A 21,897-nucleotide genomic window follows, 5' to 3' on the forward strand; every position below is an offset into this window, starting at 1 on the left:
TGCCAGGGGCAGCAGCCTGACTCTTGCCGTGCCTGACAGGGGCGGCAGCCACAGCTGTCGAGGGCGGCATAGCAAGTCAGGCTGCTGGCCCTGACAGGAGCAGGAAACTGCTGCTGTCAGGGACGGCAGCCTGACTTGCAACTGTTGCCCCACAGGAGTGGTTTCCTGTCGGGGGCAGCCATGTGTCACACTGCCATCCCTGACAGGAGTGGTTTCCCGGTCTCCGGAGTGGCAGGGAGCTGGGAACTAGGTGGCAGCCTGGCTTCTGGCTCCCCTTCACTTGCAGATTCAGGAAATTGAGCAGGGCAGCAGCCCTGATTAGTTTCTTGGATCCAAGGAGCTGAGGGGGGCTGGGAGCCAGGAAACTGCTCATTTTCCCCTCTCTGCAAGTGGTGGGGGGCCGGGGGCCAGGGGCCAGGCTGCCCGCTGGTTCCCGGCTCTTTACCACTCTGGGAGCCAGGAAACTGATGAGGTCCCCTCATCTTGCATGCAAATTCAAGTTATGCGAGGGATGCAGAAATGCAACTCCTGCATAACTCGAGGGTTTACTTTAACTGTATAATTTTTATTTCATACTACTAAAGCAAATAGGCACAAAAGAGTCCTACACAGTAAATGGTAGTATTCTCGCCGTCTACTGCAGATGATTTGGGAGTAATTGCATCAGTTCTTCCACAATGCAGATGTACTGACCTTAACCCATCATGAACCTTTCCAGTATCTTGTCAGTTGTAAGATTTTAAGATCTCATGAGTTGCTTTTTGTGGTTGAGCTAACTTCCCAGTTTTTTTTCTTTAAAAAAGTGAGTTTACTGTAAGTGATATGCTGTGTTTGTGTTTCTTTGCAGTTTCTAAATGATACTACCAAAGTGGAAGGTATAAACTTCAGGAACATAAATAAATCATCATGAAGTTGTATGTATTTCTGGTCAACACTGGAACTACCCTCACCTTTGATACAGAACTTGCAGTACAGAAGTAAGAAAAATGGGTGAATGACTGTATTTTTTGGTTTAAAATAAAGCCTGTTTGCTAGGCAGACTACTGATAGTATCCTTTATGTTTGAGCAGCAGCACTACAGTTTTACCTGTATGTTTTAGACTAATTAATACTCATTTTAATTATTCACTACTACAGGTTGAAACTCTCTAATCTGACACCCTGGGGCCTGCCCTGTGCTGAACTAAAGAAGTTTCCAAACCAGGGAAAGTCAATGCAGAATGTTAGAGGGTCCCCATAGGTTTGGAAAGCAGGGTTGTGTTGAGTGGGAGAATCACATGATAAATTCTCTGCTGGGTGCAAAAGTTGTGGATATCTGGAGACGTTGACAGATTTGCAGGCGGTGCTGGGGTTAAGCCAGGGGAGCTGGTGGTGTGGCAAAGGCAGGTACCAGTGATACAGGAAAAATAGGAGAGAGGCCTTGGCTGCCAAATATAGACTGCTAGACAGGAGACAAAGATTTCAGGATATCCATGGTGGTACCATTCTTTGAAGTGTTTCTAATTCTACGTGCAGGGCCAGGTAGACAGGCAGAACTGTAGAGTCTCAATGCTTGGATGGTGTAGAAAGGACAGTTTTATATTTATTAGGGAGGGAGGAGCCTGTACAGTAAGTATGGGGGTGTACCTAAACCAAAACAGAACCAGATTGCTGGCATGTGAATTGAAAATATTGTAGAGGAGTTTTTAAACTAAGGGCTGGCTGAGAGAGAGTCAGCCATTGTGGAGAAGCTCACAGTTTGGACAGATACATCCCTTGTGGGAGATCTGTTAATGGGTATTCTCTATACCCTAGTAAAGAGATGAGGGCTTAAAGTGATGATGTATAGGGGGAGTTGAAGAGAAACAGTTAGATGAAAAATACAAATTTATGTGTTCTGTGATAAGTCACAAAGCTATCTGTAAATATGTCTCTCAGATATAGCAGAGCACCAGTCACTGGAAGGGAAGACAAATAATACTGACTTTTGTAAGTGCTTGTGTATTAATTCACGAATCTGAATATTAAGACTGATGACCTTGAGTGCCTGTATTAAATGAGGTATTAAATATTGATATAATAACCATCACAGAAACTTAGTGGGACTGTGATAATCAATAGGGCATAGTAATATCAGGTTACAAAATATATATGAATGACAAAGTACCCTGTTGGACTGTGGGTGGGGGGAAAAAAGCATACAATCAAATATAGTAATATTAAATCAATCAGATTGTACCACATAATCTTTATGGATAGAAATTCCATGTGTTTCTGACTATGCTGATTATGAAATGCTCAGAGATTAGAGAGGCTAGAAAACGCACCTGTCACCATATAGCATGGATATGTGCCATTTCAGGATAGGATGTAGAAGTCAAATTTCTAGATAGCATTAATTGCTACTTTTTGAGCAGAGCTAAACAGAGTAAAATTGGCAGTTAAAGGCGAAAAAGCATTCTTTAAAAATTGGAAGTCCTGTCCTACTGAGAAAAATAGAAAGGAGCATAAACTCTATCAAGTCAAGTATTAAAATATAATTAGGCAGGCCAGAAAGCAATGTGAAAATCAAGTAGCAAGAGAGAAAAAAAAAAAAAAACAAAAGCAAAAAATTTAAGTATGTCAGAGGCAGGAAGCCTGCGATACCATCCTTGGGGCCTCTAGAGAACTGAGATGCCAGCCAAGCACTAAAGGAAGTTAAGTTTGTTGTGGAGAAGTTAAATTAATTCTTTACATCAGTTCTTCACAACATAATCATTCCCACATCTGAGCTATTTTTTCTGGGTGACAAATCTGAGCAACTGTTCCAAACTGAGTTGTCAGTGGAGGTGGTTTTGGAACAAATTAATAAATTAAACAATAATAAATTCCCAGGGACAGATGGTACTTCTACAAGAAGCACTAAAAGGACTCAAATACAAAACTTAAGAACTCCTAGCTTTGTATGTAGCCTATCATTTAAATCCGCCTCTGAATCAGATGACTGGAGCATAGCTACTGTGACACCAGTTTTTAAAAAAGGCTCCAAAGGTGATCAGGGCAATTAGAGGCCAGTGAGGCTGATTTTCAGTAACAGGCACATTGTTTGAAGCTCTAGAAAAGAACTAGAATGGTGAGCAGTAAAAATAGCAGGGTCCTTTGTGACTTTTTCAAAGGGAAATTATACCGCACCAGTCAACTAGAATTCTTTGAAAGGATCAACAAATGTGTGTTACAATTGATTTAGTGTATAGGGACTTCTTCGAAGCCTTTTGACGAGGTCTCTCACCAAGGCTCTTCAGCAAAGTAAGCAAATGTGATGAGAAGGATGGTCCTGTCATAGGCCGCTTAAGAGAGCATGGGAACTAACTGAGTTTTTAGAATGGAGAGAGGTAGAAATAGCAGGATCCTTCAAAGATCTGTACTAGGTCCAGTGTCGTTCAACATATTCATTAATAATCTAGAAAAGGGAGTAAAACAGGCTGTGGCCACGCTACACAGTGACATTGAAATGGCTTATCCCTATCCGTTATTTCGAAATAAGTGGCACGGAATCGACTACACATGAAATGCGGATTGATGTTGCGATCTGCAACATCGAAAAGACTCCCAGTCATTTTGAAATGGAGCAGCTACACAACCACAGCTTCATTTTGAAATAACAGGGCAGGAAATGCTAAGGGTAGGGTCAAGTGGCCGACAGGCCCTTCCTGGAGCACAGGAGAGCCAACCCCTTAAAGGGCTCCTCTCAAACACATCCTCCATGCACATGCTGAGGACCATGGATGCTTGCAGCATACATCCTTCAGCACAGCACTTGGAAGAGCCTTGGTTAGCCACCACACCACTTCCGGCCATGGACCCGCATCACTTCACTGACAGGGACGCCTTGAACATCATGGCCATCCTGACAGCGTGCCATATGGGGCTATGTGCTGCCCAACTCGTGGCCAACCTCCTGCAGGCTCCCCCCACGGTGCATCCGAAGCACTCCCTGTTCCAGCCCCGTCGTCGCCTCTCTCAGTACCCCACCAGTGGGGAATGGTGGGACGACATTGTCCTTGGAGAGTGGGACAATGGCCAGTGGGTCTGCAACTTCCAGATGACTCAGGCCACCTTCATGGAGCTCTGCCATTGGCTGGCACCAGCACTTCGCCACCAGGGCACCCGCATGTGGCCCGCACTCCCCCTGGAGAAAGGAGTGGCCATTGCTCTGTGGAAGCTGGCCACCCTGGACAGCACCCACTCGGTCAGCCACCGATTTGGGGTGGGGAAGGCCGCCGTCGGGGTCGTCCTCCTTGAGGTAAGGCACCCGGGGTCACACACCCATGGCGAGGTCCCTGGGAGTGGGGTCCCATGGAAGGGGTTTCCAGGGAGTGGGGCCCCGGGGAGGGGGCCCCCACATGCTACCACACACTCACAGGCACCTGTGCCCTCTACCCTACAGGTTGTTGCTGCCATCAACAGGATCCTCCTGCACCGCCTGATCCTCCTTGGGGAGGTGGATGCTGCCATGGCTGGCTTCCAGCAGCTAGGATTCCTCAACTGCATCGGTACATTGGACAGTACCCACATCGCCATCCAGGCCCCACCACACAGCCGGGAATGGTACATCAACCGAAAGGGCTGCCACTGCGTCGTCCTCCAGGCCCTCATGGATGCCCAAGGACATTTCACCGACATCTGTGTGGGCTGGCTGGGCAGGGCCCACGATGCCTGTGTCCTGCGGAGCTCGTGGCTCGGCTGTAGGATGGCAGAGGGTACCTACATTCCCCCACGGGAGTTGCTGGTGGAGGACATAACCGTGCCCCCTGTGCATCGTTGCCGATGCTGCCTACCCAATCCAGGCCTGGCTAATGCGCCCCACCCGCGACACCCAGTGAGAGCCAGGACCTCTTCAATACCCCCCTCAACTAGGTCAGGAACACTGTGGACTGGGCATTTGGCCGTCTGAAGGCTCATTTCAGGTGCCTCCTGATGCGCCTGGAGGTAGGCCTGCCCAGCGTGCTTGCGGTCGTGAGCGCCTGCTATGCACTGCATAACCTCGTGGAGAGCAAGCAGGAGCTCTTTGTGGCACACTGGGCAGCTGAGGCCATGCGGCACTATGAGCAGCGAGATGCGGTCCCGTGTCACCAGGTGCACCAGGATGGGGTGCGAGTGCGGGAGGCCCTCTGGGACACCTTTGCCTGGGGGACCCCATGACCTGGCCCGGCTCACACCACGCAACCTCCTCCCTCCCCCATTCTCACCCCTGCCCCACCAGCACCCCCCTTGCCATTCCCACCTGAGGCAGGACACATAGCACCGTTAAATAAATTGAAGTGCTATGCTTAGAACATAAAGAATGTGTGACTATTTACGGGGGAAGTTGGGGGGTTGAACTATTTACATGGGGGATGGGGGTGAACTATATACATGGGGAGGTGGGGGTCTCAATCCTCTGTCGGAGTGTCTGGTTGGATGCCACATTGGCCCCTGAAGCTACAGCCGCCCCGGGTCCTGGGACCACGGCAGGGCTGGGATGGGGCAGGTGGAACAGGGATGTAGGGCTGGACTGGGGTATCTAGGGGCTCAGATTGCGGGGAGGAGTGTGGGAGCCACAGATGGGCAGGGCTGGCCTGGCTACAGCCAGCGCACCAGCTCCCGCTGCTCGGCAGGGGACATGTTCGCTTGGAGCAGAGCTGCAGGGCTGGGAGGGGGTGAAGGGGTGCAGAGGGGCTGGGGAACAGTGAGGAGCTGAGGAAGAGGGGGGTGGTGGGGAAGGGGGGAGGCTGGGGCAGAGGGGTTGGTGGGGAAGAGGAGGGTACCAGGGAGGAAGTGGGGGCTGGGGCAGAAGAGGGTGCTGCAGGAAAGGCCATTCATGGGGCGGGTGGCTGGGTCAGGCGGTTGGTGACGGCCTGGGTCAGGGTGTCGAGATACCCAGTCCCAGGCTGCCCGCTCCAGGGAGAGCCATTCCCTCAGCAAGTGGTTTTGCTCCCGCCATGCAACCATGAGGCCTGCCGCCAGATCATCTGCCCAGCTGCGGTGGCAGTGGCTTCTCTCACCAAGGTGCCCTGTTCAGGGAGGTGTCTCCCCCCTTGCCCTCCTCTGCTGCTGCGGGGCTCCTGGGCACGGCCAGGGGGCTGGGGTGGCTGGCAGATGTTGAGGCTGTGAAGACATAAGGGGAGAGGGTGGTGCCCCGTCAGTCATGAGCCCGGATACTGTGGGCCAGCAGCCTTGTCCCCACCGCCATCCCACCCTGTTTGTGGTGAGGCGCTCTGTGGCGGCCTGTCTTCTGTGGGGTCCATCAATGCAGGGCTGTTAGAGTGGCTGCCCCAGCCCTCCCGGGCTTCTGACCCTCATGGCAGCCCATGGCCCCATGCGCCGCCCCCCAAGCCCTCCCCGGCAAGGATGACAGCCATCTCTGGGTCCCTGGCCCATGGCTGTGTGCCCAGGCCCCTACCGGCTGCATTGGGGACTGCCCCCCGACCCGGCATGACCAGGGCACCCCACACCCAGTCCTACCTGAAGGTTCGTTGGGTGGTTCAGGGGAGGCCCGGGTGGAGGTAGCCCGGCTAGGGCCCTTGGAGGGCTTGGCCATGCACAGCAGTCCCTCGCTCCCGCTGTCACTGTCCCTGGTGCCAGCAGGTACTTTGGGGCCTGCTGTAGGGGGGCCATCAAGGGTCCTGTCTGGGGCTCCTTGCCCTGCCCCTCTGGCTCTTCCGTGTCCAGGGTCTTCTCGAGTAGTGCAGCCTCTCTGGGTTCCAGCAGCTGGTGGAGCTCCCTGAAGTCGGGGCAGGTGGCCGGCGCTGCTCCTGACTGCCTGGCTGAGTCCCTTGCTCAGGCATAGCCCTGGCGCAGCTCCTTGACTTAGGAGTGGACCAGGTTGGAGTTCCGGAGGGGGTGGCCCCTTGTCGCGAGGTTGTTGGCGAGGCGGGTGAAGGCGTCCGTGTTTCTCTTCCGCCCCTCCATCCTGAGCAGGATATCATGGTCCCCCCAGAGAGCCAGCAGGTCCTGGACTTCAGCTTCCAACCAGAAGGCCCTCCCCTCCTCTTTGGGGGCTGCCCAGAGGCCTGGGAGCCCCGCCGCCCAGACCCCTTGGCTCAACAGGGATCCTGGGGGTCTTGGCTGCTGGCCATCGGTCCGGCCACGGAGGGGTTTGCTTTCTGGGGGTACTGGGGAGTGTAGTCTGGTCACCTTGTGCTCCTATGTTTGCCAGCACACTCTCAGCTTCCTGCATGGGGTTTCTGTGTCTTTAAGCTTGAAGGCATCTGCAGATGACAGCCATAGAGCTCTGGCTGCTGGTGGGAGGGGCTGGCTCTGTGGAGGACTTTTCATTTTGAAATGGCAGTCAGGGAGCGGCTACATGCATTTAATTTCAAAATTAATATCGAAAGGAGGGGAATAACAATTTTGAAATGAACGCCTTTTAATTTGCTCTCCTGCTCATTTTGAAATTGCCCCTTATTTCGAAATAATTTTCGAAATGAGCTGCTAGTGTGGTCACAGCCTAAGGGGTGAAGGTTTGCAGATGATACAGAATTACTCAAGATAGTAGTCTAAAGCAGATTGCCAGAGTTGCAATAGAATTTCACCAACTGGATGATTGGGCAACAAAAAGGGCAGAGGAAATAAAGTGTTGCTAAATGCAAAGTAATGCACTTTAGAAAACAATCTGAACTATACATACAAAATGCTGTGATATAAATAAGTTGCTGCATTCCGAGAAAAAGATCCTGTTGTAATTTGTGACTAGTTGTCCGAAAACATTTGCTCAGTGATCACTGGCAGGGAAGAAAGTGAACAGAATGATAGGAACATTTAGGAAAAGAATTGATGATAACAGAACATATCAAAACCACTATAGAACCTTGTAGTACACCTACCCCTTGAATACTGGATGTAATTCCGACCAGTTCATCTCAAAATTAATATGTTAACTTGGAAAAAGGTGCATGAAAGGGCAATGCAATGGTGAAGGATATGGAATAGCTTCCATATAAGGAGAGATTTAAAAAGATTGATACACTTCAGTCTAGAAAAGAAATAATTGGGGGGTGGGGATACTACAGAATGTGTAAAATCATGGACTAGCTGGATGAAGAGTTTGTTCCTATAGGACTATCCTTTTAACTACTCTAGTACAGTAAACTCCTATCTGGCAGCCCTGGCACCAGGAGGTTTCTAGATATCCAAACGTTCTAGTTAATAGAGAGCAGCTGAGGGGGGGCACAGATGCGGGCAGGGACATTGCCCCCCATAACAAAGTTCAACCCCTTCTCCCCCACCCCACATTCTAGTGCTGGCTCATGGTCAACTGCTGCCCTTGCCTTGTTGGTGGGGATGGTGTGGAGCTGCTTGAAGATGATGATGAGGTTGTCTGCCACTGATTTAAATGAAAATAGATCAAAGCAAGTTACTAAGCCCCTCCCCCACCCAAAAGTGCAACTACACCTAGTGTGCTAAGAGAAATTTTCACAAATCATAATTCCTCACCCTAATTTGTTACAAAAAATAATTCCTCAGGTAAAATCTTCCAAGTCAGAGCTGATATTTTCTCTGGCCTGAGTCTGACAGCTTCTCCTGTCATTAGTTTTCCAGTCTCTGGGTGTTTATGTGGGGGAGGGATAGCTCAGTGGCTTGCGCAATGGCCTGCTAAACCCAGGGTGGTGAGCTCAATCCTTGAAGAGGCCTTTTTAGGGGTCTGGGGCAAATAGATTAACACAAATACAAAAAATCTGTTAGGGGTGGTGTTTAGCCCTGCCAAAAGGGTAGGGGACTGGACTCAATGATCTCCCAAGGTCCCTTCCAGTTCCATAAGCTGCATATATTTGAGTTTTGCACATTCATATTCAAAAACAAATTTCCACTAAAAATATGGGGACAGAACATAACACTGCAATGAAGTATTTTGCCCTTACTCACAATTACATTTTTTCCCTACTATTGTTAAAAGTCAAAAATTACTTTGAATGTAGCAGTATTTTGTATCAGAGATCAGTTGTTTAAAGCTTAATACTAAAGTTCATGTTTTCTTTTTCCTTTTAGTGTGTCCGACCTTAAACATGCAATCCAAACCAAGTATAAGATTGCCATTCAGCACCAGGTGCTGGTTGTCAATGGAGGGGAGTGTATGGCAGCAGATAGAAAAGTCTGTAGTTACAGTGCTGGAACAGTAAGTGCATATTATATTCTGTCTTTGTCCCTTTAACAAGGCTGAAGTGGACCCCTCGGGCTTCTGCCATTCCTGTGCTCACAGATCAGCTAGAGACCTCTTCTGTGTTGCAGAGCTTTCTATTGAATGTGCTCATTCCCACCACCATATGTACAGAGCTTCCAATCTGCAGCCTCAGGGAGTGCTAGTTTTTTGAAGTTAGGAGTACAGCCCATGACTCCTTGGCTCCTCCCTTTTCTCTTTCCCTTTACTTTGTTCCTGCCAGCCTTATGTAGTATCCTAGTTAATGAGGCCAGCAGCTACTTTCCATAACCAGTTAGGGATTGGGCTGCTTCAACCAATTTAATTATTCTTATAAATTAGGTCTGTTATGACAGAGGTTCAGGCTGTTCCCGGCCAGCAACCTATCTCATAAATAGAATTCATGACCATGAAAAATGTCATAGACTTTTAAATCTGGATTTTTGTGTACTTTAACCCTGTGCTATGCTGATTTCACAGAGGAGACCAGAGTGTCAAATGCAAAAGAGAGTTGCCAGGGTTATTTTGAGGAGGGGGGCATTGTGGTATTGTCATCGTTACATCTGTACTGCCTTTAGAGCTCGACAGCCGGAGCGCAGCATCTGCTTGCTAGGTGCCCCGCTCTGAATGCAGCAATCTGCCATCAGCAGCACAGAGGGGAGATAATGCCATATCATGACACGCTGATTTCTGTACTGCTGCCTTCAGCGTTGGTTGGCGGGACAGTGGCGGCTATTGAGTGAGGGCCAAACTCTGCAGATAGCAGCACAGAAGTAAGGGTGACAACACCATACCTTACAGCCTTTACTTCTGCAGTGGCGGCAGCAGCTTTACTTTCAAAGATGTTGTCACTCTGCTACTCTCCACCTATCCAATTCTGAAGGCAGAGCTGTCCTTACTTGTGTGCTGCTGCTGATAGTAGTACTACAGTTCTCCTCATTCCCACACCACCACCCTAACCTTATGGCGCTCCCTGCAATGCCTTTTTGTGGTCAGGACTCCTAGAATTACAGTACCATGAAATTTCAGATTTAAATAGCTAAAATCATGAAATCTACTACTTTTAAAATGCAGCGTCCATGAAACTGACCAAAAATGAACCAAGAATTCGATAGGGCCATACTTGTAAAACAAAGTGTTGAAGAGAAGTGGGAGTTACAGTTATCTAGTGATGTGTGGGCTTTTTTGGAGGGGCGGGGGGCTGGGCGGGAGGATAGGTGTCAGGGTAGTGCTTTTTTTCCCTCTAGAGACATCATTCTTTCTTGTATTTAATATTGGAAAATTAGTGATTATCTGTCTCACATATGCAATACTCAGAAGTAATTTTCTATGTGTACTTGTGTAAGGTATGCTATTCCTAAACATGCTAGTGTAATTAGTTAATTGTACTCTAGGCATGTTTTATTTACTCAGCAATCTGTATGAGGATATTCTTATAATACAGGACACAAACCCAATTTTCCTGTTCAACAAAGAGATGATCTTATGTGAACGCCCACCTGCTATTCCTAAAACCACGTTTTCAGCAGAGAACGAGATGGAATTAAAAGTTGAAGAGTCTCTCATGATGCCTGCAGTTTTTCACACGGTAGCTTCACGGACACAGCTTGCTGTGGTAAGTTATATATGAATCCTTGAGGATTCAGTGGATTTAAAACAAATTAGAATAACTGTCACATCAGTAATAACTCGAGGTTAGTAGTCTGCTAGTAATAGTTTTTTTGGATGCTTCAATTTCAAGTTTGGATGTACTGAAGTACGCTAAGGTCTCCTGTATCTTGTTGTCACTTGAAGAATCTTAGGAGCATCTCAACATCTCCTCTCTCTTTGAGAGAGTTTCGTTGTTGGCCTATTAATAAACTCTTCCTAAACAATGGGAGCTGGGACCAACAAATTTGTTATGAGGCTTCCTCTTACCATAAAGCAAGGTAAGGGTTCGGTTGTGCCAGGAGAATGGGATGTCTCTGGAAAGGAATTGCTTCTCATACAACCAAAACAGGAACGAGACAAGATTCACAAGACAGGTGAAAGAGGCTGGGTGCCTCCCCTTTGTCCCTGAGACTGTCCCAGCCTTGAGTCTGCCCCTGGTCTCCAGGCACCCTTTATAGAGGTAAATGGGACTAAAAATCTCCCTTCTCCCTCACCCTCTGTTCATACAGAAACATTGTTGGCTGTTCCTCTTCGTCGTGGAGTGAGGGGAAAGTGCACAGTTTGCGATGTTCCTCATTCTGGCTGAGGGGCGCAGGGGGTGGATGAACCTGGGACATGCAATCCTCCATTGGCTGAGCCTTATGAAGCTGCAACAGGCATGGGCAGGTGCTTCTCACCTGACCCCATGCTACTGTGGTGAGACAGTGCTAGGGTAGTGCATCCCACCCTAAAGCAACTATTTAAATGAAGAAAAACAAAAGTTAATTGAGTTAAGAACTAGAGCGATGTTGGTTAAATCTTCTAGTAAATTATAGTTGTGATCACCTCCCCTGGGTGGACTTGAGGTATGCCTAATCTCTTAACTCTTCTGCCTGGGCGCTCTCTCACAGTGCTGTGCTAGTGACAAGCAGCAAACCTCTCCAGGAACAGCTGTCACTCAGTGCAGCAGCATATGGAGCCCCACACTTAGCTAGATTGGAAGCAGTCATACAAAGCCACTCATGAATCACACAGAGTAAAGGACAAACCAGTTTTCTGCAACTCCCCAGCCTTGCACTCCCCAACTATACTGTCTTACTCTGATCAGAAGCCTTACCAGTGTAAGTTTATTACCCTGTCTGCCTCTCTCTTTTAATGTGGAGAGGACATGCACCCACCTTTGAACTTGAGCTGAGATTTCACAGGGATTTCAACCAAATTGCACTGTTTTAGATAAATTGTAAAACAATTATTAACTGTGGAAAAATAGATTTTAATTAATACATGGTAGGCAGAAGAGGTTGGAGATGTTATGAGAAAAAAAATAGAAGATAAGCACAGGTGTAAATTTTAAACAGTATTACACAAGACAATATGTAGATTGAGCAATTTTCTCAAACCACTGGATGCTGCAGTTCTTAATGCTCAGTCCTCTCTTGAGCCTGGACCAGTTTCCTTAGTTGAAGTTTTTGTATTCCCACTGTTGTTGTTTCTAGTGTTGCCAGGGAGGTAAAAAAAGGCCAAGGGAAGATCCAAGTGTCTTTTATATCCTCAGTCCATGTACATAGAAGACAGTTACCCAGACATGTAGGCTTTGCTGAATCAATAGGTTGAGCAACCCTTCAAGTGTGGTCTGATGTAACTGAGTCATTGAATTGAGTAGGCCACATTTTGTTGTTCTTGGGCAACTGTAATTGAATTTTAAATCCTGCTACCCTGCTAATTAAGTTGTTGAACACCCTTCCTGGGTGAAGGTACCTTGTATGTCCTTAGCAAACTGGAAGCAGATTTTAACAACAACCATACAACAGCATCACAAATTAATATACATTAAATGATGCAAATATTTGCACAGGACAGCAGAAAATAACCTTTCGTATAATATCTGACATTGCATGTCTTCTGTAAAGCATCACAACCATAGATGAATGATGAATATGGGAGTCACAGGGTGCCATTTTGAGGCACAATGCATCATATAGAGCTTCCATTTTTGTGGATTCATATTTGCTATGTGTATTGTATTCTGTATCTTCATTGTACTCAGGTAATTTGTATTGCATGTAATAAACAAGTGCAGCTTGTTACATAATGGTTATACAAATTCTTCCTTTCAATAGGATTCTAGTAGAGTGTCTGTCCTAGCACTAAAATGTTCTCTCATTTCTGGTGACTGATGCAGCTGGTGCAGTTCAAAATAAAATATGTCAACATTTTTGGAATAAAAGTGCTAAATATGACACAACAGTATTAATAGGAATTGTGGTGTTCATGTTCTGAGCTTGATGCACTCTCCCATGTGGGTTTCTTCCCTTACCGTCTAATTTGTCACCCAAAGAAGAACTTTGTTACCAACCTGACTTTGATGTATCTTTAGAGAGCACATGGGGAAATCTTTGGCCTAATGAGGCCAAACTTACTCTAGTATTCTGGGGATGGAAAAAGATAAGATATAAGCCTTTTTGCCCACACCTACACTTGACTTTCTTGCACTGGCTATGTCTGCACTAGAGAATTCTGTCAACAAAGCACCACTTTTGTTGACAAAATTTGTGGAGTTCCCACACTAAAAATACATGCTTTTCTTGACAGAGCCATGTTGATGCTATGCAGGGGACCTCTGTTGACAGACAGTGCTTCAGGGTCACCAGGCAGCCTGCTGAGTTTCCGGTCGGCAGCTCTGTAGAGAGAACAGCTGGGCAGTTCAACCACTCTCTGTCAACAGAGCAGATTGACAGTGCGATCTGCTTTTGCGTGTGACCGCGATCTGTCACCAGAAGTTTTGTCAGAAGATATCTTCTGACAGTAACTTCTGTTAACAGAAGACTGTAGTGTAGACAGAGCCACTGAGTCTGTACAGGAAAGGGAATTTCCCGTCTCCCTCAGGAAGAAAGGTGGTTCAATTCAATGGCACTCCCAGCTTTTCTGAAGCTCAGCACCCACTTGTAAACCTTGATGGGCTGTTGCAATCGAGAGACTGCCCCACATACCGTGGGATCTACTGCAGTGGTATGGGCTCAGAAATGAGATTACATATGCTTTGAACAGAGCTGAATAGCTAGGGAAATGCAACTGGTGAGGGTGAGTCAATACATCCCTTCTAAAAGACCCACATCACTTCCCCTATAGCCTATGGGAACCAGAGCGTGAGGGGTGGTATTTGGGGATCATGAGTTGTAAGTAGGGTGGATTGAGTTAAATCATTGATTTAAATCACATTTCTTGCTAATATTTCTTCACTTATTTTTCAAACAATGGCGCAACTCTGACCACTAAAATATGTTAATTTACAACTCAGTACATTTTAACATCCAAAGATATGCTTTCTATAATTATTTTAGATACTTGATTTTTATTACTTTATGAAATAGTACATAATACTCGTTATCTGTGTCAAGTTTCACATGCATCAGCAATACATTAAGAATGGTAAGAACTAAATCATACACACAAACACAGTAGCACTTGTATTTTATTAAACTAAATCCTAAATGTTACATAAATGTTTCACATTTGCAGTTGTATCAGTCTCCTAAGTTGCTGGCTGATGTATCATGTCCTTTCATCAGTGCCTCTTGAAGTGCCACTAAATTTTCACAGCATCAGCATTGTTACAGCAATTTCTCTGAAGTTTAAGGTTATGTATTATAGGTTTCTGTGTACAGAGCATAGCTTCTACATTCGTCTTTAATCCAGTGTTAGATATTTTAGATGAGATACTTCATCTATTTAATTTTTTTCCGTAAAGTTTTATCAGAATAGGGGGGTATGTTTTTAATAAATTGTTTAAAACTATCAATCACAGAATTCCATTGAACATTTTGTGGGAAAATTAGTTTGTATCTTCCTACTCTCCTCAGCAAAGCTGAAGTAAATGGCTGTTATGTTGGTGTTTTCGACTTCAACAACTTTTTTTTTTCCCCTGTAGAATGTGTACTAAGTCTTTGGCTAGAAGTTGCACTCACTGCACAGACGCATACTTCTCTTTCTTTTTCTGAGTATCTTCTTATCTTTGCCATGTTTGCAGCATCGTGTGACAAAACTTCACACGTGACAGTTGATTTTTTTTTCTAACCTTTATTGCAACTTTCTTCTTCTGTCACACTTCATTAAAATATTCTGTTGTATGGGCATTTCCCAAAGTCTGAATTGTTTCTAAAAGATACTCAGCCCCATCTTCTGCTGTCACACAGGCACATATTACTGGATTATTGTGTGCCTTGTTCCACCCATTGAGACTTAAACTAGCAAATTTCGCCTCAGTATTACTTGCACGCTATTCATCTTGCAGCTTGCACATTGTATCTTGCAAGCTTCCAATAGTGTCTGCTCTACCAGGTGCAGTGTAGCTTGGTCATAAGCACTTAACCATGTCATTGAGGATGTTTATAGTTAACAATGTGAAAAAGGAGAATTTGGCTGTGTCTACACTACAAAAATAACTTCGAAGTAAGCAACTTCAAAGTAGAGCATCTACACACACCCTACTTCGAAGTTACTTTGGGATTGGAGTAAGGATTTTGAAGTTGGGCTCCCTACTTGGAAGTTAACTTCAAAGTAAGGGAAAATGGGTGGAGACTCTCTGCTGGCTGCTTCGATGTAGTGCCTATCTTCAAAGTTAACTTTGAAGTTAGTTCCTAGTGTAGATGCATCCTTTGTGGCATAAATGAACTAAGCAGTCTTTTTATCTATGGTATCTTGTTGGTATTTGGTGGTCCTCACTACAAAACTATCCATTATGTTGATTTTACTGAATGGTTGAAATCTTTTGCTTGCTACTGATACTTTGTTGTCTGAAATATGTTTAGTTGCAGCCCTGCAGCTAACAGTACCAAGGAATGACTCTGAAATCATTGCAGATAAACAGTCTGAGTCATTTATGGTTAAGTGGGATCCTGAAACAAAATTCAAAAATGATTTTTGAACAGTTGTTCTCAATTCCTCTGATTTTATTATTCAGTTAATCACTTGCATCTTTTTTCAGCAAGGGTTCTGATCCAATTCCAAGTTACCAAAAAGCTAAGACTGACTGAACTTAAATTTGGGGTAAGCCCATTGAATTCACCAGTACAGTACAAGCTTTATTACCTGGCCTCCTTGGGGTTCCGGGGATGTCAGATAATACAATGTGCCATTTTTTTGAGCTGTGGCCAGCAGCAGTGCTAATCTATGCCCCTGGCCAGGCAGTGGGAAGCCACCTCCTCTCCCTCCCTCCCTCCCTCTCTCCCAGCCAGGCAGCTAGCTTTGCTCTGCCCCCCTGGCTGGGCAGCCCACCTGGTTGGCATGCCAATTAACTGAATGTGCCGGTTATCTGAGTTTGGGATAACAGTTTTTAATGTACTTCTCTTTTTTGAGAAAAGGAATATAGGATGGGGTTCCCTTGGGAAAGCTGATGCCAAAATAAAATAGGGAAGAGACTTAAGGCATTCCTTATAAGCTTTGGCCATGATATTTCAAAATAAAGAGCACATACTACATATTGTAAAGATAAGAAAATGACAATGGCAACTGTAAACTCTACATTACTCCATACTGCAGCTTTCTGTACTGTATGCGTGGGTAAACCCAGTTAAGTAATTAAAAATGCCTTAAGGATAAGCTAAACTACACTTTTTTCCCCCCTGGGAACATGCTAGCAAACTGTCCCACAAAAGCTCATCACCTAATAAATCATTTCGTTAGTCTTTAAAGTGCTACATGACTGCTGGTTTGTTTTGTTAGAATGCAGACTAACACAGCTACCTCTCCGTTACTAAAAGATATAGTCTTGAAGAATGATGTATTGCAAAGTGAATTTTTTAAGTTACTGAGGAATTGATCCACGTTGTTCTTCAGACATAGCCACATCTTCATCCACATAATTTTCTCCCAGTAATCGCTTTTCCATATGATTTAATTCTCACAGTGGGGACCCACATCTCCTTCTTGCACTACTTACTCTTGATAGATTTTTCCTTTTCAACCCTGCGAAGGGATTTCTTTAAAATATTCCCACGTAGGATCTGTCTTAAGCCTAGATGTCATGACACATTTTCTGTGGGGGAATATAGTAAACTGCGTGTGTGCTGAATTATTTCTTCCCTTTCTTTTTTTCCCCCAGTGTGCTCCACTGTTCCTTTCTACTTTGCCTCTGTTCTTTCCTGTATTTTATCTCTGTATTATCTCTATATTATCTATTTTGTCTTTACTAACTCCTCTGCCTTGCTTGGCCCTGCTTCACCACCACATGCGCACAGAACAGCAACAGTCCTATTCAGCCTGTCTTTCTTTGCAAATATGACTTCATTCTGCTGAGAAACAGAAACTGAAAGCCCAGAACTTTCAAGAAGCAAGAGCTGATAGTTTGATTTGACAGACTAGAGTCATTGATTCATTTTTATGAGACTTTAAGTGTTGGTTTAGCATGCCAGTAACCTGTAATCTTAAATACTTTTTAAAAAGAATCCAACTTAAATAGAAAAAAAAAAATTAAATTAAAATAATTGATTTTTATACACCCTGCCCAAGAGCCTTCAGTGAGGGGCATTGTTAAAGGCTTTCTGAAAATCTGTGTGCACTGCATCCACTGGATCCTCCCGTTTGTGTGCTTGTTGACGCCCTCAAAGAATTATGGTGTATTGATAAGGTGTGATTGTTTATTTTTAAAAAAAATAGTTGATTCTTCCCCAACAAATTACATTCATTTATTTCTCTGACAATTTTGTTCTTTATTGTAGTTTCAGCCACGTTTCCTAGTACTGAAGTCAGGCTTACTGGATTGTAATTGCAAGGATCACCTCTGGAGTCCTTTTTAAAAGTTGGGGTGACAACAGCTATCTTCAGTTCTTGTAGTACAGAAGTTAATTTACAATCTGCATTTAGTAGTTCTGCAGTATCACATTTGAGTTTCTTTCTGACTCCGGAGTGAATATCATCTGGTCTTGGTAACTTAATACTGTTTAGTTAACCAGTTTGTTCCAAAAAAATCTCTAACGATACTTCAGTCTGTGACAGTTCCTCAGATTTGTCACCTAAAAAGAGTGGCTCAGGTTTGGTAATTTCCCTCACATCCTCAGCCATGAAGACCGACACAAAGAATTCGTTTTGTTTCTCTGTAATGGCCTTTTCATTCTTGAGTGCTCCTTTAGCAGCTTGACCTTCCAGTGGCCACTTTGGTGGTTTAGCAAGCTTCCTGTTTCTCATGTATGTAAACAAATGAGATTTTGGCTAGCCATTTTTCAAATTCTTTTTTGGTCTTCCAAATTATGTTTTTACACTTCATTTGCCAGAGTTTATGCTCCTTTCTATCTTCCTTGCTAGGATTTAGCATCCAGTTTTTAAAGGTTGCCTTTTTGTCTCTCTTGCGTCATCTTGTACTTTTTATCCGAGGTGGCACTTTGTTTGTTTGGTTCTCTTTTTATGTTTTTTTTTTTAATTTGTGTTATGCATTTAAGTTGAACCTCTATTTATAGTGAATTTAAAAAGTTTCTATGCAGCTTTCAGAAATTTCACTTTTGGCACTGTAGCTTTTAAATTTCTGTTTAACTTCCTCATTTTTGTGTAGTCCCTCTTTCAGAAATTAAATTCTGCAGTGCTGGGCTGCTATGGTGTTTGCTCTTCCCCAAAGATGTTATATTTGATTATATTTTAATCACTATTACCAAGCAGCCACCTCTTGGACCAGACCCTGTGTTTCACTTAGGCCTGAATTGAGATTTGCTTCTCCTCTTGTGGGTTTCAGCACTAGCTGTCATTTAAATTGTCAAGGAACTTTTTTCTGTATTCCATCCTGAGGTGACATGCACCTTGTCAAAATGGGAGAGTTGAAATCTGCTGTTAGAGTTTTTTATGTTTATAGCCTATTTACTCTCCCTCAGCATTTCACAGTCACTATCACCATTCTGGTCAGGTGGTCTGCAATATATCACTACTGCTATATTCTTGTTGTGAAATCATGGAGCCAGAAGGCTTATGATGCTTCCAGTGCATGGACTCTCGAGAAGACTGAAGCAAAATATCAGAAATGAACTCAGGACATATCCTCACCAAATGACATAAAGAGATATTGGCTGCAGTAGATACCTCCTTTCTGACAATCTAGCAGTGCTAGAATAGTTTTTGATCTCTAGTGATTTCTCCTGGGACAAACAAATTATTTACTGTTGTTATAAACAGAGGTGTATCTGGAGTACTGGAATGCAGAAAGCATCCAGCCTTTTTTCGTCCATAGTGAGAGCTGGTCTTACTCAGATGGTCATTAAGATAATAAGGGCAAATCTCTGATTTTAGACTTCTCAGCATCTTCAGTGTACCCCCATTTCATTGTTTTCAGTTGAAGGAACTGCTCTGTAAATCTTTTTGTGTTTGTGTATGTCAGATACTCATTTTGTTCTCTTTAATTATCCTTGCAATCTTGGAGATCTTTGTATAGACTCATTTTTTGGGTGAAAAGAAGAACAGAACTGCGTGATGTCAGAAGATAAATGTTTTCTTTATACACAGTTACCCTGTGGTGAGCACATTTGGGAGTTCACTGTCTTGATACCTTGTTCTTAGTTATGTTCTTTCATATATATTTTGTGGGGTGAACTATTCTTTCTTCTAGTGCCTTAGTATGACAACTGGATAGCAGCAGTTTCAGTTTTCTGCCAGACTTTTGGACAACTCCTGAAGTTTCTGATGAACAGAAATAAATTTAGAATGTATCTCCAAAATATGTTTTGTATATCTAAGTGTTTTTAACTGCTTGGTAGACACTACTAAGAAATGTTCAGGTTTTCCTACAGACCCTGTAAATAAACAGCTTTATAAACACAGGTACTACCCAAGCACTCATTTTGCTGATCGTATGAAAGATATCAATGTTCAAAAAAGTTGTCAAGTTGCATGTAGTGGGATATTGTAATGATGCTAGAGACTTGAAGAAGGATCTGAAAAGTTTCCTGTTTGTAACTCTGGAGTGACTTACTTGATGTTTTAAAGATGATTCTAACTTTTTTTTTGAGAGCCCTTCTTGTTTAAAGGCATTTAGGTCTTGCTGCTTTCAGTTTTGCAACATCTGTCTGATTTATGGGCCAGTCTCATTTTCAGAAGGAATTTAGGCAAGTAGGAGTTAAACTCTGATTTGACTATCCCTGGGAGACATGCACCTTTTTAAAAATATTAGGCTTCCAAAGCAGGTGTTACAGTACTGACTGTGGCAATTTCCACCTAACTTTAAAAGTCTTAGAAAAAATGTTAAGCAATTTGTTCTAGGAAGATTCATCTACCATTTTTTACTTCTCAAATCTTATGCCTATGTGTTTGGGTTTTAATATTGATCTCCCCATATTTGGATAACTTATAAAAAGAAAATCAATCTTATTCTAGCTTCCACACACAAAGTTGTACATGTGTACAGTTGACCATGGATGATGTGCAGTCACAGCTTATTTAAGTGTGGAATCTACAATAAGTATCACTGTTTTCTTTCCTTTCTTTTTTCATAGGTAGAGAGGTTGATATTAAAACCAAACACATAAGAAATGTCCTCCTGGTTATACTTAACAGAATATGCAACTTCAAAGGTATGTAAAGATTGGGGTTTAAACTAAAGAACTCTCTTATATGTAATTTTCTTCCCTAAATGTAAACACCTTTTTTGTTCTAAACTGTTATCTGTAAATTAGCACATTTTTATTTGTCATTACAATAGGAACATTTGCAGTTCCTGAACTTGAAATGCAAAACAAGACTAGTTGTCAGGGGACAGCATAACTTCAGTACATTGTGAATAGGATGTGGAACTTTTAATCTCTACAGTTGATTAAGCTGCATTTTGGACTAATGCTAATAAAACTGTTAAGCTCTTAAGACATGAAATCATTTGTGATAGTGTCCATTTGCCTCATGGGCATTTTTCATTGCTACTCATATTGCGTCGTGTCTGTTAAGAATTCAGTCTTCCTTTGATTAACGTCCTTTATACCCTTTTCCCAATTTGCCCTCCTACATTCTCCTTGTTTTGCTGTTTCCCAAGCTATCTTTTTACACTTAGTTCTGCCTGCTCTTTGTTATGATCCAGATAATCTTTTTTCCATCAAATGTTTTCCCTCCTTAAGTTTCCCTCTTTTGCAAAGGCCATACTTCAGTAAATATATAGCATAATACATATGTGCATAGAAGTGATATGTAGACTGCTTTCATGTTTTAATCTGATTTCTGTTGGAACAATATTGATTAATTTATGTTGTATATTTCTTGGGACCAGAAATGTTTTTCTTTCTTTGGAATTAGTATGTCATTTAATAAACAATCTGAATAAATTGAGTTTGTTATATAACACACTTTTTGTTAAAAAATAGACATATAAAGGAGGTTTGTATTATTTTCAGTGTTTTTTAGTGAGGGAGGCCAAACTGTCAATATTTAAACAGGTCCTTTTAGACTTCGTATTTAATTTTCTGTTAGGCATCACAGTCCATATTTTTTGAAGTATGAAAAACATTTGAATACTGCATGAAGGTTTGGATTGATAACTTAATTCCGTGAATTTACTGTTGTTTTTCTTCTTTCTCTTTTCCTTAGGAAATGTATGAAGTTGCCAAGAAGCTTTGTTCCTTTTGTGAAGGTCTGGTCCATGATGAACATCTTCAGCACCAAGGCTGGGCTGCCATAATGGCAAATTTGGAAGATTGCACATATTCTTATCAAAAGCTGCTTTTCAAGTTTGAAAATGCATATTCAAATTATCTGCAGTCTATAGATGATATTAAGCTGAAACTCACACAGTAGGTTTGCTGTTAGACTCTTCAATAAGAACGTGCCCTACAAAATCATATTTCAAAATAAGTTTTTAATGGTTTTGTATTTCCATAATTAATTCTTAGTAAGCCAAGAGAAGACTGAATTGTGTACATTTTTACTGCTTTTGTTGTAGCTGGTATCATGCAGCCTCAATACATTGTATCATACTTAACACATTGGAACATTCACTTCTTATAGTTTTCTTAAACTTGAGTAAACTTTAAGAGTTGAGCAAAATTTTACCGGCTGGAACTACTGCACTAACTATTAGCATGCAGACATTTTAAAGATTTTACAATTGAAATTAAGATTTTATACCAGGGCTATAATATTTTCATTGGCATTGAAAACATAGGTATGAGAGTCAACAT

At 43.4% G+C, this 21,897-nt stretch overlaps 1 protein-coding gene across 3 annotated transcripts in view; it reads left to right on the plus strand.

Annotated features, from left to right (window-relative positions):
- Positions 1–21,897, plus strand: part of RB1CC1 (RB1 inducible coiled-coil 1) — a 144,106-nt gene that overhangs the window by 26,478 nt on the left and 95,731 nt on the right. For 2 of the 3 annotated variants that reach the window (XM_074987180.1, XM_074987181.1), the window contains exons 3-6: positions 848–977; positions 8,986–9,112; positions 10,578–10,748; positions 21,308–21,510. In XM_074987180.1, coding sequence (XP_074843281.1) covers positions 907–977; positions 8,986–9,112; positions 10,578–10,748; positions 21,308–21,510 — 572 coding nt within the window. In that variant the 5' untranslated portion in view covers positions 848–906. Of the gene's footprint in view, positions 1–847; positions 978–8,985; positions 9,113–10,577; positions 10,749–20,229; positions 20,308–21,307; positions 21,511–21,897 lie in introns of those variants that run through there. The other variant, XM_074987182.1, reaches the window with a different exon arrangement.

This window comes from Carettochelys insculpta, chromosome 2, assembly GCF_033958435.1.
Source record: "Carettochelys insculpta isolate YL-2023 chromosome 2, ASM3395843v1, whole genome shotgun sequence".
NCBI classification, from domain to species: Eukaryota; Metazoa; Chordata; order Testudines; family Carettochelyidae; genus Carettochelys; species Carettochelys insculpta.